The 21963-nt window shown below is 39.3% G+C and overlaps 1 protein-coding gene across 1 annotated transcript in view; it reads left to right on the top strand.

Annotated features, from left to right (window-relative positions):
• The window catches only part of SLC16A10 (solute carrier family 16 member 10), a 138240-nt gene that overhangs the window by 71662 nt on the left and 44615 nt on the right, over positions 1 to 21963 (top strand). Inside the window, 1 exon segment of the mRNA XM_082856070.1 lies at positions 15830 to 15974. Coding sequence (XP_082712196.1) covers positions 15830 to 15974 — 145 coding nt within the window.

Below are 21963 nucleotides of genomic sequence, written 5' to 3'. Positions count from 1 at the left end.
CCCGCATGGCTGGAGGGGGCTTTGGTGGGCAGAGAGTCAGGCCTGGGATCTCAGCAGGCTTCTGGGGGCCCAAGTGGGCAGGGGAAGCCTGGCCAAGCTCCCTTTTTATCCTCTGCCCTCCCAATGGCCCCCCAATTTCCCCCTTAGGGCGTGGGATCCCTTCCCCTCCCCTAGCTGCCCCTCAGGGGCACCAGTCCCATCTCGCCTCCACTTCTCTTCCCCCCTCACCCCACCCCATGCCCCACGTCCTACCCCGTCGCTGGGGGTTCCTCCCGTCCCCTTAGGTGTCTGTGGTCCCCCACCGTTGGCCTGGTAGGTGCCCTAGTTGTGAGGAGACGCGAATTCCGCGTCCTCCTAGTTTGCCCTCTTGGCTCCACTCTTTCTGTTGTATTCATGTTTTAAAAGAACTAGTAGCGTTTCCCTGGTGGCGCAGTGGTTGAGAGTCCGTCTGCCGATGCAGGGGACGCGGGTTCGTGCTCCGGTCCGGGAAGAGCCCACATGCCACGGAGCGGCTGGGCCCATGAGCCATGGCCACTGAGCCTGTGTGTCCGGAGCCTGTGCTCCACAACGGGAGAGGCCACAGCAGTGTGAGGCCCGCATCTAGTAAGTGAGATTTGAAGGTTTCCATTTTGCCAGAATAACGCAAGCTTTAAAATGGAGGGAGTTTGGAATTGTTGTTTCTGTTTTTAGCCCTTTCTTGTAAAGCTATTTTGCCTCTGCTAGAATAACCTTTTGAGGATCTGAAAACTAACTTTATGTATCTTTTTTATTCAGTATTTCAGACAGAGGAATGTAGAGAATAATATAACAAATGCCTGTTCTATATAACTACTTAGTAATCAGATTCTAGTGTTTTCTCCTTTTAAAAAGATGTGAAACATTACAGAATCAATTGTAGTCCCTTTTGTACCCTTCTCCATTCATAATCTTTATCTATGCCTTCCCAGAGGTAATCACTATCCTGAATTTGCTTTTATTATTTCCATCATGTTTTATACTGTTACTTCATATGTGTGAGTCCGTATTCCATTGTATATGTTAATACATTTATTTATTTGTTCTAATGCTGATGGGCATTTAGGTTGTTTCCAGTTCTTTTACTATTACAAACAATGCTTTGGTGAACATTCTTAATCATGTCTCCTTGTGCACATGTGTTAGGTTTCTCTGGTATATACACCTGGGAGTGGAATTGCTGGAATTTGGGTATGCACATCTTTGGCTTTGCTAGATGTTGCCAAATTACTGTTCACAGTGGTTATTTCAATTTATGTTGGTATGCATAAGAGTTCTTATTTTCCCATAGTCTCGCTAAAACATGGTGTGGTCAGACTTCTTAATTTTTGCCAAATTATGGTGATTTATTATTCTTTTCATTTGCATTTTTCTGATTGCTAATGAGCATCTTTGTAAATGTTAGTTGGCCATTGTGTTTTCTCTTTTGTATATTTCCTCTCAACTCTTCTGCCTGTTTTTCTGCTGCGCTGTCTTTTTCTTAATGACTCACAGGCTATTTTTATAAATGCAAGATGATAATTTACTAGTGATATGTACTGCAGTGATCTCCCATTCTGTGGCTCATCTCTTCTTGCTTTGATTCTAGTGTCTTTTGTTGCACAGGATTTGTATTTTAGTGAGGTCAGATTTTATCCATATTTTCATTCATGATTTATGCTTATGTCTAGAAGTCCTTTTCTATCATGAGGTCAAGATTTTCTCCTTTATTTTAAGATCCTAAAGTTTTTTTTTTTTTTTTAGCTTTGTAATCTGGAATAAAAAGTTTTTTCCATTATTGAATTTTTTAATTTCAGTGACTATTTTTTTTCATATCCAGAATTTCTAATGAATACTTTTTTATGCACTTGTTTTAGTTTTGCTTGTTTAATTGTTTTTGTTCATTTTTTAATGTATTTGTTTTATTTTTGCTTATTTGTTTCATATTTCTTATTTTCTAAAATGAAAATTATTATTTTATTTCTTCGAAAGTTGTAAACATAGTCATTTTGGAGTGGTCAGATTGGTCTATAGAATTAATTTCATCTGGAGTGACTGTATTTGCTAATTGGTGATTTTGTTGGCTGTCTTAGCATTGGATTGGCTTCAGTTGTTTGGAATTTGAGTTTACAGAATCATTCTGAGTGGGAGGTATATTGTTTTGTTTGAGTCTCTCCTTTTTTTACCCTCCCTACCTAACGGTTTATACTTTCTTCCACCTGGCTCCCTGAATTCTCAGTTTAGAATTAGGCCTTTTAAGTTTCTTGTTCCACGGTAACACTGAAAATCTTACAGACCCAGCCAGAGAGCCAGCGGGTACCTTGTTTCAGGGCCTGGTCATGAGGCTGAGTCTGTATCCTCCTCCCCTAGAGGCTTGTAGGGTTTCAAATCTTATTTATTTATTTATTTATTTCTGTATGCAGGCCTCTCACTGTTGTGGCCTCTCCCGTTGCAGAGCACAGGCTCCGGACACGCAGGCTCAGCGGCCATGGCTCATGGGCCCAGCTGCTCTGCGGCATGCGGGATCTTCCCGGATAGGGGCACGAACCCGTGTCCCCTGCATCGGCAGGTGGACTCTCAACCACTGCGCCACCAGGGAAGCCCTCAAATCTTTAATGTATATAGGAGTCACTAAGTTCTCACCTTTAGCCTCCTGTCACAAGGTGTGGGGAGAGTTCTGCTCTCACCTCAGCCGGTGAGCTTGGCTCTCCTTTTCTATCTCACAGGGAGCATGTTCTGTCCTCTTTACAATTGCCAATGCCTGCTTCCTGACCTGGGCCCCAGCAGGCAGGCTCAACTTACTGCCCCATCCCTTTTTGCAGCTAGTCTGTAGCTCATGGCTAGGTGTTTTTTTTTTTTTTTGTCAGTATCCTTTTCTTTTTTAAAAAAATATTTTGACTGTATTGTTAATTTGTGTTTGGAACAGAGGATGAATTCATTGTGTCATCCTGACTGAGGTCTAGATTTTGTAATTAAGTTAGATTGTGAGCTTCTCTGGGGAGGGATAGCTTTTCATCAGCATCAAGCATGGTGCCTGGCTCTGAGCGCCTGGTGGGATTTTTCTATTTTTTTGAGGTGTACAGTGTGTTTATTTTATATACATACATAGTGTGAAATGATTACCACAAATAGGTTAGTTAACACATCTATCATCTCACCTAGTTACAATTTTATTTTTGTGGTGAGCATTTTAGGATTTATGCTCTTAGCAACTTCCAAGTGTACAATAGAGTACTGTTAACCTATAGTCACCATGCTGTACATGTACCTTTACAATATTATTTGAGTCCTGTCTTTTTTGTTTTCTTTGGTTAGTCTAGCTAAAGGCTTCTCAGTTTCGTTTATCTTTCTAAAGAACCAGCTCTTAGTTTTGTTAATCTTTTATATTGTTTTCCTATGCTCTCTCTTATTTCTTTGCTATTTAATGAAATTATTATTATCATTATTATTATTATTTTTTTGTGTGGTACACGGGCCTCTCACTGCTGTGGCCTCTCCCGTTGCGGAGCACAGGCTCCGGACGCACAGGCTCAGCGGCCATGGCTCACGGGCCCAGCTGCTCTGCGGCATGTGGGATCTTCCCAGATTGGGGCATGAACCCGTGTACCCTGCATTGGCAGGCAGACTCTCAACCACCGCGCCACCAGGGAAGCCCCTGAAATTATTATTTTTAAAATTGAAGTATAGTCAATTTACAGGGTGTTAGTTTCTGGTGTACAGCACAGTGATTCAGATGTATATATATGCGTATATATATATATTATATAGTTTCTAGTGTACAGCAAAGTGATTCAGATATATACATATAAATATATATTTCGTATTTTTTCCATTATGATTTATTACAGGATATTGAATAAAGTTCCCTGTGCTATATAGTAGGACCTTGTTTATCTATTTTATATATAGTAGTTTTTATCTGCTAATCCCAAACCTCTAATTTATCCCTCCCCCACCCCCTTTCCCCTTTGGTAATAAGTTTGTTTGTTATGTCTGTGAGTGTTTCTGTTTTGTAAATAAGTTCATTTGTATCATATTTTAGTTTCCACATATCAGTGATATAATATAGTATTTGTCTTTCTCTTTCCTGTTTACTTCATTTAATATGATAATCTCTAGGTCCATCCATGTTGCTGCAAATGGCATTATTTCATTATTTTTTATGGCTGAGTAGTATTCCATTGTGTGTGTGTGTGTGTGTGTGTGTGTGTGTGTGTATATACACACACACACACACACACATATATACCACGTCTTCTTAACCATTCATCTGTCGATGGACACTTCGGTTGCTTCCATGTCTTGGCTGTTGAAAATAATGCTATGAATATTGGGGTGCATGTATCGTTTTGAATTAAAGTATTTGTTTTTCCAGATATATGCCCAGGAGTGGGATTGCTGGATCGTATGGTAACTATTTTTTGTTCTTTAAGGAACCTCCATACTGTTCTCCATAGTGGCTACACCAATTTACATTCCCACCAACAGTAGGAGGGTTCCCTTTTCTTTGGTGGATATTTTTTAAATTAAATAATTAATTTATTTTATTTTTGGCTGTGTTGGGTCTTTTTTGCTGCACGAGGGCTTTCTCTAGTTGCAGCGAGCAGGGGCTACTCTTCACTGTGGTGCGCAGGCCTCTCATTGTGGTGGCTTCTCTTGTTGTGGAGCGTGGGCTCTAGGTGTGCGGGCTTCAGTAGTTGTGGCACATGGGCTCAGTAGTTGTAGCTTGCAGGCTGTAGAGCGCAGGCTCAGTAGTTTAGGCACATGGGCTTAGTTGCTCCGAGGCCTGTGGGATCTTCGCGGACCAGAGATCAAACTGTGTCCCTGGCATTGGCAGGCGGATTCTTAACCACTGTGCCACCAGGGAAGTCCCTGGATTATGTTTTTGATGTTGTATCTAAGAAATCTTTGCCTAACCCAAGGTCACAAAAGATTTTCTCCAATGTTTTCTTCTAGACGTTTTATACTTTTCAGTTTCACATTTCAGTTTTGTGATCCATTTTGAGGTAATTTTAAAATATGGTATAAGGTAGGGATCACATTTCCTTCCTGTATTTCTGAAGCTGTGTTATATTAGGTGTACATAAGCTTGTCGTTGTTATATCTTCCTGATGTGTTGAGACTTTTATCATTATGAAGTAGCCCTCTTTGTTTCTAGTAATACTACTTGTCTTGAGGTGTATTTTGTCTACTATTAGTACAGTCACTCCAGCGTACTTGGGGTTATTATTTACATGACATATCTTTTTTATTTCCAAGTTATTTGTATATTTATATGTAAAGTGCATCTCTTTAAACAGAATATAATTGATTCTTGATTTTTTTTTTTATCCAGTTAGACAATCTTGTCATTTGATTGGAGTCTTTATTTAATGTCATTACTGATATGGGTATATTTAGGTCTGACATTTTGCTGTTTGTTTTTTATGTGCCTCATCTGCCTCTTGTTCTTCTGTTCTTTCTCTTCTGCCTTCCTTTAATTAATTAACTAATTTTTAGTAATCAATTTTAATTTCCTATTGGCTTTCAAGCTGTATCTCTTTGCATTTTTTAAAGTGCTTTCTCTAGGGATTACAACATACATCTCAGTGTATTTTAAGTTGATATGAAGTTGCTTCAGATGAAATATAGGAATCTTGTGGCAGTAATTTTCATTTACCTTCATCTTTAGCACTGTCGTTGTCATGTATATAATACATCTATATACGGTGTTACAATTTTTGCTTTAAACAGTCATATATCTTATAAGGAAATCATGAGAAAACAGTGTGTTGTGTGTGTTTGTATGTTTCAGTCCTTCCTTTGGACCAAAACTGCTAGCTGGTATCATTTCCCTTCAGTCTGTAGAACTTTCTTTAAGATTTCTTGCAGTGGAAATCTGGTGACAAAGTCTCTCAGTTTTTATTATCTGAAAATATCTTTATTTTGCCTTCACTTTTTTTTTTTTTTTTTTGCAGTACACAGGCCTCTCACTGTTGTGGCCTTTCCCGTTGCGGAGCACAGGCTCCGGACGCGCAGGCTCAGCGGCCATGGCTCACGGGCCCAGCCGCTCCGTGGCATGTGGGATCTTCCCGGACTGGGGCACGAACCCGTGTCCCCTGCATCGGCAGGCGGACTCTCAACCACTGGGCCACCAGGGAAGCCCTGCTTTCACTTTTTGAAGGCTAGTAGCTGGTTGTAGAATTCATGATTGACAGTTTATTCTCTTTCAGCACTTTTAATATGACAGTTCTAGTGTCTTCTGTCCTCCATTAGTTCTTATGAGAAGCCAACTGATAATGGTATCTTTGTTCTCCCTCGGTATGTCGTTTTTCTCTGGATGCTTTCAGAATTGTCTTTTTATCCTTGGCATTCAGAAGATTAACCATGATGTGCTTAGGAATGGTTTGCTTAGAGTTTATACTGCTGGCATTTCTCTGAGCTTCTTAGATTTGTAAGTTAATGTTTTTCGTTTTGTTTTGTTTTTGTAAGTTAATGTTTTTCACAAAATTTGTGATTTTGGGGTGGGGGGCATTATTTCTTCATATATATATATATATATATATATTTTTTTTTTTTTTTTTGCTGTATGCGGGCCTCTCACTGTTGTGGCCTCTCTCGTTGCGGAGCACAGGCTCCGGACGCGCAGGCTCAGCGGCCATGGCTCACGGGCCCAGCCGCTCCGCGGCATGTGGGATCTTCCTGGACCGGGGCATGAACCCATGTCCCCTGCATCGGCAGGCGGACTCTCAACCACTGCGCCACTGGGGAAGCCCTTCATATATTTTATTCTGCTCTTTTTTTCTTTTCTTTTCTTTCCTTCCTTCCTTCCTCCCTTCTCCCTCCCTTCTCCCTCCCTCCCTTCCTTGTCTTTGTTGCTGTGTGTGGCTTTCTCTAGTTGCAGTGAGCGGGGGCTACTCTTCATTGTGGTGCGCGGGCTTCTCATTGCAGTGGCTTCTCTTGTTGCAGAGCACGGGCTCTAGGCACGCAGGCTTCAGTAGTTGTGGCTCATGGGCTCTAGAGCACAGGCTCAGTAGTTGTGGCACACGGGCTTAGTTGCTCTGCAGCATGTGGGATATTCCTGGACCAGGGCTCGACCTGTGACCCCTGCATTGGCAGGCGGATTCTTAACCACTGTGCCACCAGGGAAGCGCTTCTGCTCTTTTCTCTTTCTCTCTTTTCTAAGACTTCAGTTATATTTATGTTGGGCCTCTTGATTTTTTTTTTTTAACGATTTATTTATTTGTTTTACTTAGTTTTGGCTGCGTCAGGTCTTAGTTTTGGCACGTAGGATCTTCGTTGAGGCATGCAGGATCTGTCATTGTGGCACATGGGCTCTTCCTTGTGGTGCGCGGGCTTCTCTCTAGTTGTGGCATGTGGGTTTTCTCTTCTCTAGTGTGACGTGCAGGCTCCAGGGTGCATGGGCTCTGTAGTGTGTGGCACACGGGCTCTAGTTGAGGTGCGTGAGCTCAGTAGTTGTGGCATGCGGAGCTGCCCTGCGGCATGTGAGATCTTAGTTCCCTGACCAGGGGTCAAACCTGCGTCCCCTGCATTTTAAGGTGGATTCTTTACCACTGGACCCCCAGGGAAGTCCCCGGGCCTCTTGATTTTTGTCCTACAGATCTCTAAGACTTTGTTCATTCTTTTTCAATATTATTTTTCTCTCTTTTCTGGGATTGGGTAATTTTTGTCTTCAAATTCCCAGATTCATTCTTAAGTTTTATCTCCAAGTTGCTAGTGATCCTATTGAAATGCATTTTTTTCAGCTGTTGTACTTTTCACCCCTAGAATTTCCATTTTTTTCTAGTTTACATTTCACTGTTGAGATTCACTATCTGTTCCCTCAATAAGACCATATTTTAACTTACTTCTTTGAAAATATTATCCTTTAATACTTCTAACATAATTGTAATAGACGTTTTGTAGTCTTTGTTTTCTGAATCCACCAACATCTTAGTCCATTCAGAGTCAATTAATATTGACTACCTGTTTCTTTTCATGTCTAGTAATTTTAGGTTCAGTACTTGGACATAGTAGATAATATTTAAAGCAACTCTGATTCCCTTGTGTTCTTCCAAGGGTTATTGAGTTTTTGTTCTTAGGAGGCAGTTAGTTTGCTTGGACTCAGACTGCAAAGTCTATCTCTCTGTGCTAGGTAGCAGCTGCTATCTCTGTTCAGTTCATACAGTTTCCAACTGTTGCTTCTTTTCTTTTTCTCCATCTCTTGCTTTTCTTTAGTTTGACCCCTTACTAGTCTACCCAGCACCTGCATAGTTTGTTGATCCTCAGGAAAGCCCACAAACTTGTAATTCTTATTTCTTCCGGTTTCAGCTTCTCAAGTGTAAACTCTCCTCCAACTTCTGTTTTTAGACATTTTCCAGTGTGTTTAAATAAGTCCCCCCCCGCTACACACAGTTATTATCTGCAAGAGGATTTACTTGACCACTTCACTCCGATGCCATTAACAGAAGTTGATAGCAAATAATTTAAAAACCACTCCTAAGTGACATATAACTACCAAATAACCTTTAGGGTGGCAATAAAATGGTCAAATCAAGTACAGTTTACTCATTCCTAAATTGTGTAGTTGCCAGACAGCACCATGCTCCAAAAGTCATTGGGACTTTGTTAAATACTATTTTGCATTTTAATCTCAGTTTTAATATATTGTTTCATTTTATTTGAGGCTGTTAGACCAAGGTTCAGATATTATAGAGCAGAGCTGTCTTGAAAGAGGCCAAGATCAAGTGGAAATGGGGGTTGGAGCTCTCAAAACAGGGCAAAAAAATATTTATCAACCTTAAAATAACTATAGTAAATCTTCCCTGTGGGTGTTTTCAATTGTAAACACTTTGTCCTTGCAGTCGTTTACATCTGCATAATTATAACACCTGCAAGTGAAAATCTTTTAAAATATTAAACCTACCCACTTTCTCCGAGTGATTTGCATTCTCCTTTGGCCAGGCACTGAGAGCTGAGGATTTGTTCTTAGTACGGAGTTGGAAACAAAGAGGGTCTGGATAGGGAAATTGGAAAGCTGATTGTTATGTTTTAAAAAAGATTTCCCAACCTGGCTATTTTTTGGATGTTTCTCTTTGTAACATCAAACACACATACATTCAAATAAGAGTATACAAACACATTCTAAAGCCTTTCTTTCTTCTTCTTCTTTTTTTTTTTTTAAGGGAAATGGGCTTTTGTATTAGCTAACTTGAATCATAGAGGAGTGCCAACAACCTCAAAATCAATTCATTAGATACATGTGTACGCTGCTCCTCCAACAGCAGTAAATATATAAAGTACAATTCATTGAGAAATACCTAATGAGAAAGAGGTCTACTATGAAGTCATTAGCATTTTAAAATGTATCCGTATTTTATTACTAACATACATTTGAGAAACAGTATTGCAAATGTGAAGAAGGTACAACAGTCTGTAACAATGTTTGCTGATTAGGGATTCCAAGCTGGTAAAATTTCAGGGGATCTTTAAGGCCTTCTTCATTACATATTTTTTGACATCTGTGTTTCTTAAGGTGATTAGCACATTCTGTATGGTGTTCTGGTTGGACCTCTATTTGCATATATGTTACTAGATGGAAATTATTGGAAGGTAGAGAAATCTTTTAGTTGTTTTTATATTCTCAGCAGCCTAGGATAGTGCCTAGAACATAATAGGCACTTTTACTCGGAAAAGTTGTTATTCCATATTTTAAATAGTACCTCTTCCATTGAAAAATATTTGCTCTTCAGCAACATTAGGAAACCCTGTGTGGGTGTTTGGTTGAATTACATAGAGGGATTAGGGCTAGTTTGCATTTTTTTAAACAAAAATTTTACCATGGTGGGTATAGTGACTATGTCTTCAGTTTCTCAGTTTCTGTTATTAATAATAATCATAGTCAGACTTGGAAGGGGTAAAAGAGAACAACAGTCTCTTTCATTTTTATGGTGTATAGCATAAAACCCATAAGACCTTGGATTCTTTGTCATGCCATGTTAAAATTTTACAAAAACGAGAAATTTTATGAGTTTACAGTGCCTAGTAATATATTCATTCAAGAATTAATTTCTTGGTCACCTAATTGATGATGAAGGAGTCAAGAATATACAGTGGAGAAAAGACAGCCTCTTCAATAAGTGGTGCTGGGGAAACTGGACAGCTACATGTAAAATAATGAAATTAGAACATTCCCTAACACCATACACAAAAATAAGTTCAAAATGGATTAAAAACCTAAATGTAAGGCCGGACACTATAAAACTCTTAGGTGAAAACATAGGCAGAACATTCTATGACATAAATCACAGCAAGATCTTTTTTGACCCACCTCCTAGAGTAATGGAAATAAAAACAAAAGTAAACAAATGGGATCTAATTAAACTTAAAAGTGTTTGCTTAGGAAAGGAAACCATAAACAAAAGAAAAAGACAGCCCTCAGAATGGGAGAAAATATTTGCAAATGAAGCAACCAACAAGGGATTAATCTCCAAAATATACAAACAGCTCATGCAGCTCAATATCAAGAAAACAACCCAATCAAAAAACGGGTGGAAGATCTAAATAGACATTTCTCCAAAGAAGACATATAGATGGCCAAAAAGCACATGAAACGATGTTCAACATCACTGATTATTAGAGAAACGCAAATCAAAGCTACAATGAGGTATCACCTCACACTGGTCAGAATGGGCATCATAAAAAAATCTATAAATGGGGACTTCCTGGTGGCGCAGTGGATAAGACTCCACACTCCCAATGCAGGAGGCCCTCGTTCGATTGCTGGTCAGGGAACTAGATCCCACACACTCACTACAGCTAAGGAGCCCGCCTGCCACAGCTAAGACCTGGCACAACCAAATAAATCAATAAATATTTTTAAAAGACCCTACAAACAATAAATGCTGGAGAGGGTGTGGAGAAAAGGGAACTCTCCTACACTGTTGGTGGGGATATAAATTGGTAGCCACTATGGAGAACAGTATGGAGGTTCCTTAAAAAACTAAAAATAGAGCTACCATATGACCCAGCAATTTCACTCCTGGGCAGATATTCAGAGAAAATCATAATTTGAGAAGATACATGTACCCCCAATGTTCACTGCAGCACTGTTTACCATAGCCAGGACATGGAAACAACCTAAATGTCCACCAACAGAGGAATGGATAAAGAAGATGTGGTACATATATACAGTAGACTATTAGTCATAAAAAAGAACAACATAATGCCATTTGCAGCAACATGGATGGACCTAGAGATTGTCATACTGAGTGAAGTAAGTCAGACACAGAAAGACAAATATCATATGATATTGCTTATATGTGGAATCTTAAAAAAAAAAGGGTACAAATGAACTTATTTACAAAGCAGAAGTAGAGTCACAGGTGTGGAAAACAAACTTATGGTTACCAGGGGATAAGAGGGGAAGGGATAAATTGGAAGATTGAGATTGACATACACACACTACTATATATAAAATAGATAACTGATAAGAACCTGCTGTATAGGACAGTGAACTCTACTCAGTACTCTCTGTAATGGCCTATATGGGAAAAGAATATTAGAAAAAAAGAGTGGATATATGTATATGTATAACTGATTCATTTTGCAGTACACCTGAAACTAACACAACATTGTAAATCAACTATACTCCAATAAAAGTTTTTTAAAAAATGAATTTCTTGAATTTCCTGGTGGTCTAATGGTTAGGACTACCTGCTTCCACTGCAGGGGGCATGGGTTCAGTCCCTGGTTCGGGAAGTTAAGATCCTGCATGCAGTGCAGTGCGGCCAAAAATTAAAAAAAAAAAAAAAAAGAGTCTCGCTTAATCTTCACAAGAATTAATTTCTTCTTGAATTTGCTCAGAAGATAGACCGAACCTCATCTGTTCCTAATTTTTATTGTAACATAAGATGTTGGGGAGGGGCTTCCCTGGTGGCGCAGTGGTTGAGAATCTGCCTGCCAATGCAGGGGACACGGGTTCGAGCCCTGGTCTGGGAAGATCCCATATGTCGTGGAGCAACTAGGCCCGTGAGCCACAACTACTGAGCCTGCGCATCTGGAGCCTGTGACCTGCAACAAGAGAGGCTGCGACAGTGAAAGGCCCACACACCGCAATGAAGAGTAGCCCCCGCTTGCCACAACTAGAGAAAGCCCTCGCACAGAAACGAAGACCCAACACAGCCAAAAATAAATAAATAAATAAATTTAAAAAAAAATGATGTTGGGGGACTTCCCTGGCGGTCCAGTGATTAAGACTCCCCACTTCCACTGCAGGGCATGGGTTCCGTCACTGGTCGGGGAACTAAGATCCTGCATGCCGCGTGGTGTGGCCAAAAATTAAAAAAAGAAAAAAAAGATGTTGGAACTTTAGCAGAGGCATTAAGGTACAAGAGTGTGAAATTTGGAAGTGGGGTATTTCATGTTCAAGAACCAGTTAGAGGCTCTAAAACACATAAGAAGGATACTTATGGGTCATAGAAGAACATTTTGTGAGGATTCTTTTAAAAATTATGCTGTTGCTCCCCCCCCACACACACACACCATGGGAGAACTGGGGGTACAGACTCACTTGATATCTAGTGAGAGGAGCTTTAGAGGGACCACTTAGAGATTTAAAGAATTCTCTTCAGTTAGGGGGTACAGAGGACTGAGTTCTGGATCCCTGAGAAATCCGTCAAGGAGAGAACTGTAGCTGGCTGACTGCTCCCACAGCAAGAGGTAGGCTGTGTTGGAATTTGCCTACACTCCAGTGTTTGTCCGGGCAAAGGAAATATGAATACTTCCTGCAGAGCAGAGGCAGGCCTAGTGGAGGAGAGAGGTGGCCTGGAGCTGTTTTAATTCCTGCCCAAATAAACTGCCTAGAAGGGCAATGAGGCTCCAACAGTGAGTCTTCTAAGTGACAGCCAAAAAGCCAGGAGGAGAATGAACTATCCACTGAACTGTCCACATCGGTGGAGCTATAGCCAGAAGAAACTCTGAGGTGAGACTCTGAAGAACCCACAGAAGTGCATCTGAGGGAAAGAGTCCACTTCAGACATCACCAGACAGGCCTTTTGGCAGGACCTCTTAAGTTGGAATCTCGTTGCCTTCCGTCTCCCAGCACTCCTCTCTCTCATATCCACTTTGGAGACAACAGCAGCTAGGGCAGGGGAGAAGGGTCATGGAAAAGAGACATAGCTGAGCTTACTCTTTTCCCAGCTGGGGGTGGGAAAAGAGATTTGATTACCTAGTGAAGATTGGTTTGTAACCTAAAGTGACTGTAGGACTTTGTTACTTAGCACTGGCTAGGAGAAACATGTGGGCCTGCTGAGTGGTCATCCAGTGCCAGGGGAACATTTTCTCCCTGCATACATTTTAAGAGGATAGCCGAGACAAAAATAAAGTTATATTTAATTATATCCTGCAGTTAGTGCATGTTCAGTGGACATAAAAATTCTGTTAAAAAAAAATTCTGTAAAAATTTTCATGTTTGGCACTGCAGTAGTCCGAAATCTATGGTAATGCATTAAGCCTTGTTTTTATTCTTGAAAAGTGCGTTGACTTATGTGAGCATTACATGCAATGCTGCTGTATGTTCTTAGATTTCTTTTTTTTTGGCCGGACCACACGGAATGCGGGATCGTCGTTTCCTGACCTGGGATCGAACCCGTGCCCCCTGCAGTGGAAATGCGGTGTCCTCCTAACCACTGGACCTCCAGGGAATTCCGCTCTTGGATTTCTTAAAGTGGGCTCCAATTTAGTGTTGGTGTTTCACTTAATTGTAAAAGCACCTTTATCTAAAAATAAAGGTTAGGATGCTATTCTTCTAGTCTGCCTAGGTTGTTTAGGTTGTTTCATAAACAGGATAGATGACTAAACTTTTTTTGAATAAGATTAAATTATTATAAATCAGTGACATTTTTATATAACATAGACTAAAAAATTTGCACTTCTCCTTGAGCAAGCCCATACTAAACAGCTCTGCACATCTGGGGTTGAGGTTGTGCTAGTTCATCTGGCCAATCGCCTCTCTGCTGTCCACTTCTGAATTCCCCCACCAACACCTAAGCCAAGACTGCATTGTTTGTACAGTCTCTTCATTGTGTGTGTGTGTGTGTGTGTTTTATTGAAGTGTAGTTGATTTACAGTGTTGTACCAATCTCTGCTGTACAGCAAAGTGACTCAGTTATACACATATAGACTTTCTTTTTTTATATATTCTTTTCCATTATGGTTTATCACAGGATATTGAATATAGTTCCCTGTGCTATACATTAGGACCTTGTTGTTTATCCATTCTAAATGTGGTAGTTTGCGTCTACCAACCCCAAACTCCCAGTCAATCCCTCTCCATCTTCCCTCCTCCTTGGCAACCACAAGTCTGTTTTCTATGTCTATGAGTCTGTTTCTGTTTTGTAGATAGGTTCATTTGTGCCATATTTTAGATTCCACATATAAGTGATATCATATGGTATTTGTCTTTCTCTTTCTGACTTCACTTAGTATGATAATCTCTATTTGCATCCCATTGTGTTTTGTTTTAAGATCATAGTCTCCTTTCTGGTAAGGGAAGAAAGAAAAGAGAATTATGGCTGATTAAAATATACATAATTAAAAAAATAATTTAAAAGGTAAGAAGGCAAAGAATTAAATGAAATTGTTAGTCTGATGAAGATCCATTTGGACCACATTATTAAGAAATGGTCATTAGCACAGGATCTGGACTTAATTCCTTTGCTGAGGAAATAGAGTAATATACTAGTAGACTGTCAGAGCTGGATGGAGCATTGGAGATCATCTGTTTCATTTTATAAGACAATTTGTTGTTGTTGTTAAAACTCTGAATTATTAATTGTTCCTGTGCTAGATGCAGAGGTTTAGATACATTTTCTCTAATCCTTAATAATTCTGGAAAAGTCTGTGTTCAATTCCCTTTCCAGATGAGAAAACAGACTCAGAGGAAGTGACCTGCTGAAGGATATATTGTAGTTACAGAGCTGGGGGATTTGGACCCAGGTCTGTTTGTTTTATAGCTCATGTTCACTTAGGCCCCACTAGTTTATATACTTTTTAAGAATTTACAGACTTGATATCCTATAAGATCACTCATTTCTTGGGCACAAATTTATGATCATTTGTACTCAGTATGTTTCTCTTTTTGGCTTTCCTTTTGTTTTGGTCTTTACAGATCAGAACAGGAAATTATGACCTGATTCTTAAATCTTTTCTATTGTGAAAGATAGCATACTTTCAGAAAAGAAGATAAAATGTATGTATGCTTTTATAAGTAAAGTGAATACACAGTAACTGTTACCCAGGTCAACAAACAGCCTACCTGTGTACTACTTGATTCCTTTAACAAAAGCACAAAGCCCAGACTCTAGGCAAATGTTCAGTTCTTATCTACTGGGTCCAGATGGTTATAATTCCTTTTTCTCCCCTGAGTTTCACCACTGTATTGAGTTCGGTGGTCATCATTTCTTTGCAGTTTGATCACCTAGGCATGTGTTCCTAAACGTATCTCAATTTTTTGAAATAAATTTCTTTCCATAGATTAGAAGTTGCTTAAAATTAACCATGGATATCAGGATAGAGATTAATAGTGATTAGGTCACAGGAGAATGTTTGATTTATTTAAGAATACAAACTTTTCAAGAGTTCCATTAAACACAAATAATTGCTTTGCTAATTATAATTAATATTGGTCAGTCCTTTCATCTGTGATTCAGATTTGTTATTCCAACTTCCCCCCATTCATCAATCTGGGTAATACCTTTTCTGCATTAATACTTTTCTGAATATGTATTATATCTTACTAGGTAAGGACAAATAGAATTTACCATGTCATAATGTCCCTTTGTTTCCTCTTTTACAGCATGGGTAAGTTCTCTCTCCATGGGGATGATTTTCTTCTGCTGCCCAATTGTCAGCGTCTTCACAGACGTGTTTGGTTGCCGGAGAACAGCTGTCGTGGGTGCTGCTGTTGGATTTGTTGGACTCGTATCAAGTTCTTTTGTAAGGTAAGGACTTGGCTTCTTCATGTCACTTTTCAAAAACTATTAGCTACCTTAAAGATTTCCTTTTAGAAACTTTGCTGTTTACAAGGAAAAATCCTCCTTTTCAGCACTTAAACTAAGCAGCGTCACTTAACGCATTGTTGTCTACAGCAGCAAATCAGGGCTTGTGAATTTGAATGCTTCTGCTTGCAGTGCCTCAGAGTTAGATGTCAGTCAGGATACATATATTCTCTGGAGCCAAGAAAAAATGTTTCTCCTTTTGTTTTTTCCATTCACAGAAGAATCTTAACTCATAACAGTAAGTTGTCTAAAACAATGGGCTTAATTTATGGTCAGCTCAGTCTGAGCCCCAAAGGGTACGAGAAGTGGTATTTTGAAGTGGTTGTTCATAGGCTTGATATGAAATATTTTTATTAATGAAATCCAGACTTTGCTATTTATTTCAACCCAGGTAGAGAATTCCTGCCTGCATTCTTTATTTTATTTTATTTATTTATTTTTAAAATTTTATTTATTTTTTTTATACAGCAGTTTCTTATTAGTTATCCATTTCATACTTATTAGTGTATACATGTCAATCCCAATCTCCCAATTCATCACACTACCACCCTGCCCCCCGCCACTCTCCCCTCTGGTGTCCATACGTTTGGTCTCTACATCTGCGTCTCTGCCCTGCACACCGGTTGATCTGTACCATTTTTCTGGGTTCCACATATATGCGTTAATATACGATATTTGTTTTTCTCTTTCTCACTTAACTTCACTCTGTATGACAGTCTTTAGATCCATCCACGTCTCTACAAATGACCCAATTTCGTTCCTTTTTATGGTTGAGTAATATTCCATTGTATAAATGTACCACATCTTATTTATCCATTCGTCTGTCGATGGGCATTTAGGTTGCTTCCATGACCTGGCTGTTGTAAATAGTGCTGCAATGAACATTGGGGTGCATGTGTCTTTTTGAATTATGGTTTTCTCTGGGTATATGCCCAGTAGTGGGATTGCTGGGTCATATGGTAATTCTATTTTTAGTTTTTTAAGGAACCACCATACTGTTCTCCATAGTGGCTGTATCAATTTACATTCCCACCAACAGTGCAAGAGGGTTCCCTTTTCTCCACACCCTCTCCAGCATTTGTTGTTGGTAGATTTTCTGATGATGCCCATTCTAACTGGTGTGAGGTGATACCTCATTGTGGTTTTGATTTGCATTTCTCTAATAATTAGTGATGTTGAGTAGCTTTTCATGTGCTTCTTGACCATCTGTATGTCTTCTTTGGAGAAATGTCTGTTTAGGTCTTCTGCCCATTTTTTGATTGGGTTGTTTGTTTCTTAAATATTGAGCTGCATGAGTTGTTTATATATTTTAGAGATTTATATATTTATAAATCTTTTTAGAGATTAATCCTTTGTCTGTTGGTTCATTTGCAAATATTTTCTCTCATTCTGAGGGTTGTCTTTTTGTCTTGTTTGTAGTTTCCTTTGCCTTGCAAAAGCTTTTAAGTTTCATTAGGTCCCATTTGTTTATTTTTGTTTTTATTTCCATTACTCTAGGAGGTAGATCAAAAAAGATCTTGCTGTGGTTTATGTCAAAGAGTGTTCTTCCTGTGTTTTCCTCTAAGAGTTTTATAGTGTCTGATCTTACATTTAGGTCTTTAATCGTTTTGACTTTATTTTTGTGTATGGTGTCAGGGAGTGTTCTAATTTCATTCTTTTACATATAGTTGTCCAGTTTTCCCAGCACCACTTATTGAAGAAGCTGTCTTTTCTCCATTGTATATCTGTGCCTCCTTTGTCATAGATTAGTTGACCAAAGGTGCGTGGGTTTATCTCTGGGCTTTCTATCCTGTTCCATTGATCTATAGTTCTGTTTTTGTGCCAGTACCATATTGTCTTGATTACTGTAGCTTTGTAGTATAGTCTGAAGTCAGGGAGTCTGATTCCTCCAGCTCCATTTTTTTCCTTCAGGCTGCTTTGGCTATTTGGGGTCTTTTGTGTCTCCATACAAATTTTAAGATTTTTTATTCTAGTTCTGTAAAAAAAAAAAAATGCCATTGGTAATTTGATAGGGATTGCACTGAATCTGTAGATTGCTTTGGGTAGTATAGTCATTTTCACAATATTGATTCTTCCAATCTAAGAACATGGTATATCTCTTCATCTGTTTGTATCATCTTTAATTTCTTTCATCAGTGTCTTACAGTTTTCTGAGTACAGGTCTTTTACCTCCTTAGGTAGGTTTATTCCTAGGTATTTTATTCTTTTTGTTGCAGTGGTAAATGGGAGTGTTTCCTTAATTTCTCTTTCAGATTTTTCATCATTAGTGTATAGGAATGCAAGAGATTTCTATGCATTAATTTTGTATCCCGCTATTCTACCAGATTCATTGATTAGCTCTAGTTGTTTTCTGGTGGCATATTTAGGATTCTCTACGTATAGTATCATGTCATCTGTAAACAGTGACTGTTTTACTTCTTCTTTTCCAATTTGTATTCCTTTTATTTCTTTTTCTTCTCTGATTGCCATGGCTAGGACTTCCAAAACTATGTTGAATAATAGGGGCGAGACTGGACATCCTTGTCTTGTTCCTGATCTTAGAGAAAATGCTTTCAGTTTTTCACCATTGAGAATGATGTTTGCTATGGGTTTATCATATATGGCCTTTATTATGTTGAGGTAGTTTCCCTGTGTGCCCACTTTCTGGAGAGTTTTTATCATAAATGGCTGTTGAATTTTGTAAAAAGCTTTTTCTGCATCTATTGAGATGATCATATGGTTTTTATTCTTCAGTTTGGTAATATGGTGTATCACATTGATTTGCGTATATTGCAGAATCCTTGTATCCCTGGGATAAATCCCACTTGATCAAGGTGTATGATCCTTTTAATGTGTTGTTGGATTCTGTTTGCTACGATTTTGTTGAGGATTGTTGCGTCTGTATTCATTAGTGATATTAGTCTGTAATTTTCTTTTTTTGTAGTATCTCTGTCTGGTTTTGGTATCAGGGTGATGGTGGCCTCATAGAATGAGTTTGGGAGTGTTCCTTCCTCTGCTATATTTTGGAAGAGTTTGAGAAGGATAGGTGTTAGCTCTTCTCTAAATGTTTGATAGAATTCACTGGTGAAGCCATCTGGTCCTGCACTTTTGTTTGTTGGCAGATTTTTTTTTCTTTCTTTTGCGGTATGCGGGCCTCTCACTGTTGTGGCCTCTCGTGTTGCGGAGCACAGGCTCTGGATGCGCAGACTCAGCGGCCATGGCTCACGGGCCCAGCTGCTCCGTGGGATGTGGGATCTTCCCGGACCGGGGCACGAACCCGTGTCCCCTGCATCTGCAGGTGGACTGTCAACCACTGTGCCACCCGGGAAGCCCTGTTGGAAGATTTTAAATCACAGTTTCAATTTCCTTACTTGTGAGTGGTCTGTTCATATCTTCTGTTTCTTCCTGGTTCAGTCTTGGAAGTTTTAACCTTTCTAAGAATTTGTCCATTTCTTCCAGGTTGTCCATTTTATTGACATAGAGTTGCTTGTAGCAGTCTCTTAGGATGCTTTGTATTTCTGCAGTGTCTGTTGTAACTTCTATTTCATTTCTAATTTTATTGATTTGAGTCCTCTCCCTCTTTTTCTTGATGAGTCTGGCTAAAGGTTCATCAGTTTTGTTTATCTTCTCAAAGAACCGGCTTTTTGTTTTATTGATCTTTGCTGTTGTTTTCTTTGTTTCTATTTCATTTATTTCTGCTCTGATCTTTATGATTTCTTTCCTTCTACTAACTTTGGGTTTGTTTGCTCTTTCTCTAGTTCTTTTACGTATAAGGTTAGATTGCTTATTTGAGGTTTTTCTTGTTTCTTGAGTTAGGCTTGTATTGCTATAAACTTCCCTCTTAGAACTGCTTTTGCTGCATCCCACAGGTTTTGGATCATCGTGTTTTCATTGTCATTTGTCTCTAGGTATTTTTTGATTTCCTCTTTGATTTCTTCTGTGATCTCTTGGTTATTTAGTAACGTATTGTTTAGCCTCCATGTGTTTGTGTTTTTTACATTTTTTTCCCTGTAATTTATTTCTAATCTCATAGCGTTGTGGTCAGAAAAGATGCTTGATATGTTTTCTTAAATTTACTGAGGCTTGATTTGTGACCCAAGATGTGATCTAGCCTGGAGAATGTTCTGTGCACACTTGAGAAGAAAGTGTAATCTGCTGTTTTTGGATGGAATGTCCTATAAATATCAGTGAAATCTATCTGGTCTATTGTGTCATTTAAAGCTTCTGTTTCCTTATTTATTTTCATTTTGGATGATCTGTACATTGGTGTATGTGAGGTGTTAAAGTCCCCAACTATTTTGTGTTACTGTCGATTTCCTCTTTTACATCTGTTAGCAGTTGCCTTATGTATTGAGGTGCTCCTACGTTGGGTGCATAAATATTTACAATTGTTATATCTTCTTCTTGGATAGATCCCTTGATCATTATCTAGTGTCCTTCCTTGTCTCTTGTAACATTCTTTATTTTAAAGTCTATTTTGTCTGATATGAGTATTGCTACTGCAGCTTTCTTTTGATTTCCGTTTGCACTGAATATCTTTTTCTATCCCCTCACTTTCAGTCTGAATATGTCCCTAGGTCTGAAGTGGGTCTCTTGTAGACAGCATATATATGGGTCTTGTTTTTGTATCCATTCAGTGAGCTTGTGTCGTTTGGTTGGAGCATTTAATCCATTCACATTTAAGGTAATTATTGATATGTATGTTCCTATTACCATTTTCTTTTATTTGTTTTTGTTTTTTTGTGTTACGCGGGCCTCTCACTGCTGTGGCCTCTCCCTTTGCGGAGCACAGGCTCCGTACACACAGGCTCCGGACGCACAGGCTCCGGACGCGCAGGCTCCGGATACGCAGGCTCAGCTGCCATGGCTTACGGGCCTAGCTGCTCCGCGGCATGTGGGATCCTCCCAGACCAGGGCACGAACCCGTGTCCCCTGCATCGACAGGCGGACTCTCAACCACTGTGCCACCAGGGAAGCCCATATTACCATTTTCTTAATTGTTATGGGTTTGTTTTTGTAGGTCCTTTTCTTCTCTTGTGTTTCCCACTTAGAGAAGTTCCTTTAGCATTTGTTGTAGAGCTGGTTTGGTGGTGCTGAATTTTCTTAGCTTTTGCTTGTCTGTAAAGCTTTTGATTTCTCCATCGAATCTGAATGACATCCTTTCTGGGTACAGTAATCTTGTTAGTAGGTTCTTCCCTTTCATCATCACTTTAAATATATCATGCCACTACCTTCTGGCTTGTAGAGTTTCCGCTGAGAAATCAGCTGTTAACCTTCTGGGAGTTCCCTTGTATGTTACTTGTCATTTTTCCCTTGTTGCTTTCAATAATTTTTCTTTGTCTTTAATTTTTGTCAGCTTGATTACTATGTGTCTTGGCGTGTTTCTCCTTGGGTTTATCCTGCCTGGGACTCTTTTTAAAAAAAGAACAATGCTGAAATTTAAAAAGATCATGACAAAATGAAGTGGTCAAATGCAACTTAAAATAAAACTTCCTATCAACACTCTTTTCCCTGTGTCTGTTAAAAGCTGTTGTGCACTGCAGAGGAACTAACTGCAAAGAGCTGGTGGGCACATTACCATAGAAGCACCTCTCCCTCCAGCTCCAGTTCTGCCTGTAAATACCCTTTCATTGTCCGAATAATCCCCAGTTAGTGAAACACTGGTTTAATAGGTAGGTCTGGCTAACAGGAGGTGATTAACAAGAAAAACCTTAAGATGATTTTCATCCTGTCTCTACTTTAGTAGTTAATTTTCATCCTTTGCCTTTCTCTTCCCTAGCTATCTTCGTGCTCTAGTTGAAAAGCATTATTGTGGTTATTAGAAAAAAAAAATCAAACTTATGTTGCTTGCCATCTTTATTTTTTTTTAATTTATTTTATTTTTGGCTGCTTGGGTTTTCGTTGTTGCTTGTGGGCTTTCTCTAGTTTTGGCGAGTGGGGGCTACTCCTCGTT

Source organism: Leucopleurus acutus (genome assembly GCF_964270905.1).
Source record: "Leucopleurus acutus genome assembly, chromosome: 15".
Lineage (NCBI taxonomy): Eukaryota > Metazoa > Chordata > Mammalia > Artiodactyla > Delphinidae > Leucopleurus > Leucopleurus acutus.
This window is presented reverse-complemented; position numbering and strand designations above follow the sequence as displayed.